This window comes from Anguilla anguilla, chromosome 1 (genome assembly GCF_013347855.1).
Source record: "Anguilla anguilla isolate fAngAng1 chromosome 1, fAngAng1.pri, whole genome shotgun sequence".
Lineage (NCBI taxonomy): Eukaryota > Metazoa > Chordata > Actinopteri > Anguilliformes > Anguillidae > Anguilla > Anguilla anguilla.
The window spans coordinates 85,670,557-85,681,264 of NC_049201.1; the positions used below are offsets into that span (position 1 = coordinate 85,670,557).

General features: G+C 38.4%; 1 protein-coding gene across 4 annotated transcripts; it reads left to right on the forward strand.

Annotated features, from left to right (window-relative positions):
• The first annotated feature begins 1,351 nt into the window (after positions 1-1,351).
• LOC118235830 (myelin-associated glycoprotein-like) lies at positions 1,352-9,933 on the forward strand. Of its 4 annotated transcripts, XM_035433676.1 has the most exons (13): positions 1,359-1,519; positions 4,235-4,302; positions 4,756-5,130; positions 5,303-5,611; positions 5,804-5,906; positions 6,562-6,600; positions 7,427-7,459; positions 8,234-8,278; positions 8,364-8,390; positions 8,554-8,595; positions 8,683-8,751; positions 8,913-8,952; positions 9,462-9,933. In XM_035433676.1, exons 2-13 carry the CDS (start codon positions 4,257-4,259, stop codon positions 9,510-9,512), a joined length of 1,179 nt encoding a protein of 392 aa, XP_035289567.1. In that variant the 5' UTR covers positions 1,359-1,519; positions 4,235-4,256; the 3' UTR covers positions 9,513-9,933. The 4 variants fall into 4 exon arrangements, with proteins under 4 accessions (XP_035289592.1, XP_035289575.1, XP_035289584.1 ...); XM_035433701.1 differs by lacking the exon at positions 8,683-8,751 and having other exon boundaries at positions 1,352-1,519; XM_035433684.1 differs by lacking the exon at positions 8,364-8,390 and having other exon boundaries at positions 1,354-1,519.
• Positions 9,934-10,708: the final 775 nt, after the last annotated feature.

Genomic DNA, 10,708 nt, shown 5'->3' on the forward strand with positions numbered 1-10,708 from the left:
TAGACCCCCTGAGAGCTGGACGTGCCATTGCCCATGGTGACACAGTTCAATGGTGAGGTCGCCAAAGAGGTTGTGGAATGTAGATCGGGTGATCCTGGACATAGCCATGAGCAGGGATGTGCGGTTGGGCATTCCAAATTGGGGAGAAAAAAGGAGAGATTTCACTTTTAATTTTATTGAATCAAGGCCAGCTTTTCACTGTTGAAGATTAACCTCAGTAGAACTGGCAGTATCCATGCTTGGAAAGGAGTGTCAGTACGTATGATCACATACTGATCGTACACAAACGATATGTCTGCCACTTAGTTCTTAATTTCAATTTCTTCTACTACTTCTTAAAGCACATCAGTACAGTATCTATACTCCTCAGGCGCAAATTTCAGCTGATTATACATTTGGGGGTTCATGCCCATTTTGTTGAGTTGTTTTTTAGAATACACAACGGTGTGTAGGCAGTTTTCACATAAAACATTCATGAACAGAAATGCTTCTTGCCAAAATGCAAAAACATAGTACATCCTAATTTATATGCCACTGCTAACCACTGAACACAAAGATGTCTTACCTGGGTGCGTGCTAACCACAGAACACAGAGATATCTCACCTGCGTGTGTTCTAACCACAGAACACAAAGATGTCTTACCTGGCTGTGTGCTAGCCACAGAACACAGGTGAGATATCTCAACTGTGTGTGTGCTAGCCACAGAACACAGATGTCTTACCTGGGTGCGTGCTAGCAACAGAACACAGAGATATCTTACCTGGGTGCGTGTTGGTTACTGTGAGGTTCCTCCTGCTCGTATAATTTAACTGCAGGTGAGCCCGCCATTTTATACACATTTAGTAAAGACCCTTGAGCCCAGAAGAAAGGGTGTGAATAGCACTGTAGGGTCCATTCAGTTACAATGGGATTAATGTGAAGTGTTTCTTAATGTTTAGTAAAGAGGACACCCTTGAGTGGTACTCATCTGGCTACGGGTGTGACTGAATGAAATTGATCCCTCATTGATCAGACTACAAAGGGCTATGAAGCCTCTAAAGCTCTTTTAAAATCTATTGTTGTCCATTGAAAAACTCAGCACTGTGATGTTTTTTCACTCAGAATGAATTACTAGAGTTCCTGACGTTATAATAATGTTTGATATTAGAAAAAAATAATTTGTGTAGATTTCATTTTCAAAGTGTTGTGATCTGTGTAATTGTTGCCTTGTTTCAAGGCCTCTGCATTGCTGTTTGTTTCAGACTAGGTGCAATAACAGAGTTCTGCCAGGAGGGTTTACAGATCTGTTATCTGTTTTTTTTGGGGTTTTTTTGCAGGAAGGAAATGCTTTTTCACAACTGTAGAAACCTCAGTGCTTGTTCTTAATGCGAATGAGGATAAGAAAAACTATCAGTGTATGACTATCCTATTTTGCAGTCAGTCCTGAAGTCAGTTCAGTTGGTGTTAGAAGGTCGGTCCTGTCCAGGTCTGTTCATTAAAATAAAGTGCAGTGGAAAAAAGTACCAGGCTTAAAAGAAGGTAAGACTATTTCCTCTACATTTTGTTCTCACACAGTCAACTAAATCTCTGAGGATCAAATCAATTGGCCTGGATTCAATCATCATTTGTTCTTAAGTACTATTTGTCATTTTTCCTTCCCACAATCACTTAGATTTCTCAACTCACCAAACAGGGTGATACCTCTAATACTCACACTTAATCCAAAGTTAAGGGCAAATCTGAATTTAATGGTTTTCTTCTTTTTAAAATATTTTTGCTTTAACTCATTCAATTTCACGAGCCAGCAAATTGAGGGTGAGCCTAGCAGAAGTGTGCTATTAAAAATAAGTTCTGAAGATAAGATGTAAAAGTAAGTGATGTAGATCAGAATTTCAGATAGTTTACTTTTATCAGTATGATATTAACTATAGGCTATCTTCTTGTGTTTGTGATAAATGTTGTAATGCTGTTCTTACCGTGATATAATCTTTAAAAAGTATGCTGCTTGGACATCAATGAAATAGTATACTCAGTGATTTGTGCAATTTCCTTGTAAAAGTGCAAACCTTGTGAAGACATTTCTGTGTCAGTATGCTATTTGCAATGACACAGATAATTTTGCTTTCTGTGAAGAACCAGTGAATTTTTTTAATATTATTTTTTAAAAATTATTTTTCAACAGTTTTTGTAGAAATTGCTCCATTATTGTTTAACTCACATAACGCCTAACTGCACATGAAACAGTTAATAAGTCATGTTTTATCTTCATGCATATAATGAATGGCCTTAATTTATTTAAAGACAAAAATATATGTGGTGGTCTGAGTTTCCTTATCTATTAATGTAGGGTGAGACCAGATGTTTCCTGCTTTTAAGCACTTTGTCTTCGCATGTTTTTAAAGTGTGGTTTTATGTTTTTTCATACATTTTTTTAGTTCCTTAGAAATAAGTTTTTACCTTGCACTAAGGTTTTTACCATGCAACACATGCCTTACTCAATGAACAAAAAATGCAACTTTTAATTTTTCCTAAAATACATTTGCTTATATACTTTTACTTGTTGGAGGTTTGGTGATATCTTGGCAAAACAGACAATATAATCAAGTTAAAAAGACAATGTGCATCCGATCTGATTTCACCAACTGTTTGACACGATTCGTTCATTTGGTTGAACATTTTGTGCTATTGAAATCATAAATCTAGTCTTTGGATTTGTTTTTGAATGTGTCAGGGTTTTGATACCTAAACGTATATTAGCACAAATTCAGAATGTTTAACTTTCCACCTGTTGGTGAGTTATTGTTTAATTGTTGATTCAATCTTCATGTCGCTTGCTAGGCCTATATTTATACAAATTTGGTTCTGATTATATATTTTTATAAAATAAAATATTACAATCGCAATTTCACTAAGTTGATGCAGTGTAGAGATGTAATTAGGTATGTAATACCAGTGTGAGAGATGCCCCCATCCATTCCAAACACATGTAGTAATGGGGAATGTAAAGAACCATCACTGTGAGGACAAGAAAAAAATAAAAATGAAAATATTTAATATTGAGGGGAAATCAAAAATTGAACACACAATTTCCTAAATTTGTATATAGAGCCACTGACCCCAGACACTCATACTATTTTAATCACTCAGATGAGTGGTAAAGAGAACACGAGGTCCCAAAAATTGCACTTGGGATGAATTGACTGGGGGATGAACCGTTACCTGTTATTTATCAGATTCCACGCCAGGCACCCCAGGAAGAACGCAGGACAAGTTAAATAAATCAAACTTTATTACAATTCATAGAGCTCATGTAGCATAGAGTAACATTCGATTCTCTCCTACGCACACTCCCTCCCCAAAAACACACCAGCTACACCCACCCGAACAGAAGTAAAATAAAAATAAATAATAAACCCCACTTGCATGTTCTGCATGAGCAGCCATGAAAAGTTTTTTTTTTTTTTTTTCGGAGAGTAATGCACCATCCCTGCACTCTTTCCACTGCTCCCTCTTTATCTCCTTATCCATAGCAGCATTCGAGGAAGTATGATTACCCTACCTGTCTGCACAGGTTCCACATGCGCCACCCAATCAACTAACTAACTCACTCACTCAGGCACCAGTTACACATCCCAGGATTTCTCCCAGATAATAAGGACTAAAAATGAAAGAAATGAGGAAGGGACAGTACTCCCCTGCCACCCCCCCCCCCCACCCCACCCCCCCCCAAAAAAAAAACTGACAAAAAAAACTGTAATTCCGACAGCCTTGTTGCACATCTATATTGGCAATACATTTTTTGAAAGAGAGCTTAGGTATTTTCAGGTGAACAATGCAACTAGTTACCCTTCCTTTTTTAAGTCTGCATGAAAGGGATATGACTCAAGAGACCATTGTTTTTGTCAGCCAATCAAAAACTGACTATAGCTACAGGTTTTCTTGGGATGCTTCTGAAGGAAGAGGAAGATGTTTTTTTTAAATAATGAGACAGAAAGCTGGTCGCAGGCTACTCAGTCCGTCCATACCACAGAACTGCGTAAGAACATTTATGTGCGCTTTACTGTCATTTATTGTCCTGCCATAAAATGTTCCACCTCAATGCCCATAAAGCAGATGCTGCATGATTTATGACTTTGAACAATCAGTAAAGACATCAGACATTACAGGTAATATTCAGCACCTTAGCTGAACTTGGCATAACTGAATCAAGTATCTTACTAACTGTTACATGAATTCCTTATCATGTTTTCCCAGTGCCTTCGCCCAACTGAAAAACATGGAGTCTCAACCAATGCTGTGGGTGTTCTGTTTGTACCTGCAAGGTAACTCCTATCTTTCCCATCTTCATCCTCTCTGTATATAGTATTTTACCGATTCCTCAATCTGTCATCCACTATGCAACTGTTTCTGCTACTCAACTGGGTTAATGAAAGAGATCGGATTGGTCCTGGTGTCACTTTGCTCATAGAAGAAATAGAGAGGAGCTCAACCAATCATGGCCTCCGTTGGTCACAACGCATACAACAGGGCTGATGGTGATTGGTGGATACTTTGAGCTGTGCTGCCAAAATTCCAATGGGAATCACCAGGAGGGTGCCAGAAAGTATCCACCATTCACTGTCTGTTTGTTAACAACTAGGAACGAGACACTAACCCAATCGGTAACACTAGATTTTGTCAGTTGAGATGAGCATGATGCATGTGGATATTGCATATGCACACACAGGATGTAGCCTGTTTTAACACTGCGGTCACATCTCGCCCTCTTCCTCCAGTTATTTTTTCTCCAGGCTCCTCTGAAGTGTGGAAGGCGAAAATCGTTTCCCATATGAGAGCCATGACTGATTCCTGCGTGGTAATACCATGCACTTTTACGTATCCAGGAAACCCAAAGTCTGCGACACAACAGAGGGCAATTTGGTTTGAAAAGGATGATCCAAAAAAATTTATCTATGATGAAGACCAGTCAAAGGTGGACAACAGTTTTAAAAAACGCACAAAGCTAGTGGGAAATCTCGGAGAATTAAACTGCTCTTTGGAAATCGACCATATTAAAGACCATGACAATGGGGAGTTTTGCTTCAGGATTGAAATTCCCAAATTAAACCAATACTCCTTCAAAGAAAGCTGCGTGGTGATCAAAACATTTGGTATGTGTTGTTGTTCTCCTGAGTATTATGCCTAACATGTTACGTGTTTGCAGAGTGCATTGTGTTTGTGTGGCGTGTTGTGAAACTTATTTGTGCTACACGTTGGTTAGCTCGTCTGGGTCCCGTTCTGAAAAGAGTTGGTCTGAACTTTTTTTTCTTGTAATCTTGGTAGCTCCTTCTTCAGACAAGCAGAGCGCCCCAACACTGAGTCACCCCCACGATCCCGTTGAGGGGAGCGCCTACACCATTATCTGCTCTGTTTACCACACCTGCCCCTCGCACGTCCCCACGCTCACCTGGAGTCACGGCACCCGAGGCCAAATCATCACCATGCACAAAGACTCTGATCACGGAAGGTGGGAGACCCAGTCCATCCTCACCTTCATCCCGAAGCAGGAGGATGATCACCAAGAGGTGTCCTGCACAGTGACACACCGCGGAAATAAACCTCTGAAGAGCGCCATAAAACTCAATGTGAAAAGTAAGCCAAGTTTTAAATGCCACGCACTACTACTAATTAATCCCAGAACGTGCAGAATGATTGAGTGAAAATGAATCCAGCGGGGCAATGAGGCGCTATCCCTTACGGATAAATGGAACATGCTGCAATATATTGTAAATATGTGGAATTTTGGAAAGTGTTCATTTTAAAATATGTTGCGATATATTTCAGGTAAGTTCAGCGTTCTCTTCTACATCATCATCCCTCTAGTGGTTGCAGCGGGGACTGCAATAGTCTTCGGGGTACTGATTATGTTCATGAGGAAGAAATACAAGTAAGTCACGTTGAGTATCGTTTTGATGCGCAGTGGAAATTTGTGTAGGTGTTCTCACATTTCTGGTTGACTTAGCTTCATCTATATTTGATTTTTATCTGATCAGTCCATCTGATCTCAAGCATTCACAGACTTCATGCTTGATCGGTAGACTTTGAACGTGCATCAGCAAATGTGCTTTTTCTTTATTTCAGTCCGCCCTCAGTATAACACAGAATGCATATGTACACTCATACACCAGAAACACAGTAGCAACAAATAAAAAGTTATTAAGCTTTTTGTTTCTCCAGAAATGATGTAGTGAGATTAAAAAGAATACTGAAGACCACCCACTACAGGAACTACGTTTGGCTAATGCGTGTGACATTACTTCATGATGATACACAACAAAACTCCTAAAATTAGATCAATTCTAAGAGCATCATATCAACTCTTACTTTATGTCCATAGGGATGATTTTTTCCACTATTTGAACCAAAGGAATTCCAGGGGGGTTTATTTTGCATGGCACTTTTTTCAGCATATTAGTGCATATTCACAGAGTAATGCACCTTTTGAGAACATAGTACATGTCGTGCCCCAGCGTTGACTGGGAGGAAGTCTGTAATTAATCTTTTTTTTTTCCTCCATTCGCATGGCTGCTATTCTTCCCTAGGAACCGCATCACGGCTCTGCAGAGTGGGGGAGAGAACGGGCAAGTACAACACAATGACTGGGGTTCAATCAGCACTTGTGCCTGGCTTTGACTAGCACAGGATTATTTATTTATTTTTAAATTTCTTTTTACAAACACAGTTTGGTGTGTTCAGCAATCGCTAAAATTAGTCAAACTGAGTTTGTGAAGAAAAAGTATAATGTTCACTTTGTTTACTTTGTAAAAGGACAAATGTTAGTTGAATCTGGGCCAATGTCTAATGAAGCATCAAACGTAGTTGGACAAGATAAGATTTCTGAACCTTTGTAATTCACAACATTCACATCTCTGACACTCAGGCAAACACACACACACTCACACACACACACACACAAACACGCACACCTACACACACGCACACCTACACACACGCACACACATGCACACACACACACACACACACACACACACACACACACACACAGGGGAGCTTTGAGCTTTTGAGCTCTGCTTGCGGCATCAGGGTAACATTTAAACTGCCTTTCAGTCCTTATCCTTAAGGTATTACTGTAGAAACAATTTTCACTAGTAAGCAGTAAAGTAATACTACCAACCCACACAGAAAAAATGTTTATATAGCATGATTTGAAGACTTTTTGTGCCTTGGTGCAATTCTCCAAAACAGGAGTTGATGCAGATTTTACAGGTTTGATTTTAAACTGTGATTTATTAAGTGAATCAGAAACAATATGATTAACTGCTGAGAGACTAAATGAAATTCTTCTACATTAAGCATCTTGAAGCTTACACAAAGATGAACATACTGTAGTTGCTCAATTTAACAATGTTGTCTGCTGTCTACCACCTGTAATTTATTTATCACCAGGCTCTGGAGCAGACTTTCACGAATGTCACGCAGGTAAGTTAATATTCTGGCATCGGTATGCTGTGGTCATTTTTTTTTTCTGTGTTACATAAATATTTTCCTGAATACTGCAAACATAACATGCAAAAAATGTCTAGTTTACTCTCATTACAACTATGCGACAATTATGTGAATGTATATTTTAGACAAGAAATTAAAAATAAAAACTCTTATAATAATAAAATTATACACTAACTCTCTACTGTAAACATGTGGATACATTTTCTCTTTTATATATATTTCACTTATGGTTTTATGGAGTTCACTTATGGATTTCTTAAACCATTGAGAAAAATCTTGTCCGTGTCTTTAAACCAGGGGAGATATTAAAGGAATATTACACTTGGTTTTTTTTTTTAAATATATGATTTAAGTTTTAGTGTATGCTTTGAATTGACCAAGATGCTGTACAAGTTCAGTAAATTATATATAATATCCTCTCCAGATTTCTTCCCTTCCCAAGTCTTTTCTTGCCATTGTTTGAGTGTTTTTTCTCCTCCCACTGGGAATTATTATTTTTTACCTCACAATCTGTTTTTTTTTTTTTTTTGTCGGGTCAGTCTCAGTCTATCCCTTAATCCCAATTTTTCTTATTTTTCTGTAAAGCCTCTTTATGACAGTGTCTCTAAAAAGTTCTACGCAAGTAAAATTTTATTGAATGGAATAAAAAATAATAAGCTCATTTGTCAACAAGCAGATAAGTATTTGTATGCTCTGTTGTGTTATTGAGATTGTAGCCATATTCACAGTAATGTTTTGACCTCACAGAAGACACCCAGGCAATTATCAGGATGGGACATCACGGCCTGAAAGGTTAGTCATATTTTTTAAATGTTTTTAAAAAAATACAGTCTGCCCGCAATCATCTAAATATCTCTGTTCCACTTTTTTCAAATAGGCGGTCTATTTGGAGTAGATTTTCTTGGTAAGTCTTTCTCGGTTTTCACAGAGTACTTCTCTAATAATTTAATTTCTGTAGTTATAGTCTTCTTTCGTCCTGCCCTTACAAACTTATCTCGTATTTTCCTGCGTACAACAGGATTGTCTAATTTAACATTTAAAACCAAATTCATTTTCTGTGTTCACAGGAGATCAAATGGGAACAACAGCAACATGGATGTTGGTTACAGGTAAATATTTTATGCTTCTGTAATGATTTTCAGCACCAGCTAAGAAACTGTGATCTAAAAGGGCCAAAAATCCCTGCACCCTCACAGAGCCAACAATGAGGTCATTTCGACTGGAGGCCAGAAGGCCTCAAAACCCCGCTGCCCTTCTCCTAAAAGGTAAATTAAAATGTTAAAATGTTCTGTGCCATTGCTGCCAGTAGGCGCAGTGAGCATCTTCTAAGCAACTGAAAGGCCTACATTTTCAGGATTTTTTAACAATAAGTTAATAATGATAGCCGTGCCATACTAATTAAGGATTTTTTATTTATTTGATGCAGTAACCCAAAGTCAAGTGCCAATTCTGGAAAGGGCAGAAATGTAAGTATGTGACACTTGGCTTCCACCTGGTGTACGCCATTGGGATCTAATTCAGTTCCCCGAGTGGCACGACAGATTTAAAGTTTACAGTTTATTAAAATCTTCTCATTTATTGTCTGAAATGAATGCTTGGTGTGGTGCTCTAGACCAGGGGGGTTCTCAAAACCTGCAGGCCCCCCTGAAAGGGCCTCTAACTGCCTGAGGACCCCTACTACTATACCACCTGTAAGCTTTTCCAGATGGGTCTAACACCCACTATGGTCTGCAATGCAGGGACTATCTTAACATGATGTGACTATTTTTGAGATTTCAAAAAAAAGAAACTTACATGGAAAGGCATAAGATATTTAACCTCAGGATTGGCAAGAGGAGACTAAAGCCAGGCTTGACATGGTGCTGTGTACTCTTAATTTTATTATTCTTATTTTCTGATCTTATTCTCTGGACACGGTTACTTAGTTATAAAGGGATGTCATATTAATTTGTTATTTCCTCAAAAACATTTTCAGAATGACAACTACAATGATTTTGCTGATGCCAACATATATGGAAACTTGTAGCTGATGCCAGCACATTTGATCAAGACACAATGGAAGATGTCACCAGAAAAATTTGCGGTTCCTTTTTCCTTTTCCCCTGGTCTTTCTCAGTTCATTTCATTTGTGCTTCTTTCTTTCTTAATAGTTACATCAATGTGTTTGAAATAACACGGGGAATCTTAGCTTCTGTTTAGCTGATCTGGCATAATCATATATATAACCCATAATTAACACTAGGCTTCCTGGATTTACTTACTCACTTCTAACACTTTCCATTGCTTTAAACAACTTCAAATAATGAACATTTCTGTCATTTCTTGCACTATATTTTCACGTGACCATATTACCTGTGTTCTTCCAATATACCTATATACAATGTGTACCAATACAACTTCGTACTATGCATTTATGTTAATGACAAATAAAGAATTGCCACCTCAGACCGTTCCCTATAGAGTACATTTTGTTATATACACTATTATATATATATATATATATATATATATATATATATATATATATATATTACCGGGGCTGTTTTTCATGGTTTGGGCCTGGGCTCTTTGTTCCAGTGAAGGCTCTTTCCTGTTTCAGCATGACAGTGCCCCAGGCACACAGCGAGGTCCATGCAGAAATGATTTTGTCGAGAAGAACTTGATTGGCCTGCACAGAGCCCTGACCTTAATCCATTCAACATTTTCGGGATCAATTGGAAAGCCAACTGTGAGCCAGGCCTTATCGTCCAATCAGAGCCCGACCTCACTATTGCTCTTCCGGCTGAATGGAAGCAAATCCCTTCAGCAGTGCTCCAACATCTAGTATAAAGCCTTCCCAGAAGAGAGGAGGCTGTTATAGCAGCAAAGGGTGGACCAACTCCATATTAATGCCCACAATTTTGGATGTTGGATGTCAGGTGTCCACATACTTCCTGGGACATGTAGCCTATAGCCTATAGGCTAATATCATATATAAGACCGGAACTTAATTTAAAAATTGGTACTCTTTTGTTGATATTTGTCTATCATTTCCTCTCCCTTGTTCTTCCCAGCCTGTTTGTTTTCTTTTCAGTCAGCCTGACTACCTTGTAAAATCACCTCAAACAAAACTTATCTAATAGGTGCAAAATGTGCACTTCGTGGAGTAAAATGTACTTCGACGGAGTTGATTTCACTCCAAACATTTTATTGCGTGCACAAATAAAGGTGCTGTTTGCTGCT

Excerpts from the sequence above, each read along its gene's own strand:
- LOC118235830 (XM_035433676.1), top strand. The coding sequence starts at position 4,257 with ATGGAGTCTCAACCAATGCTGTGGGTGTTCTGTTTGTACCTGCAAG. Across the intron at positions 6,601-7,426 it reads CAGAGTGGGGGAGAGAACGG|GCTCTGGAGCAGACTTTCAC; the intron begins GCAAGTACAACA and ends ATTTATCACCAG. Across the intron at positions 8,953-9,461 it reads ATTCTGGAAAGGGCAGAAAT|AATGACAACTACAATGATTT; the intron begins GTAAGTATGTGA and ends AAACATTTTCAG.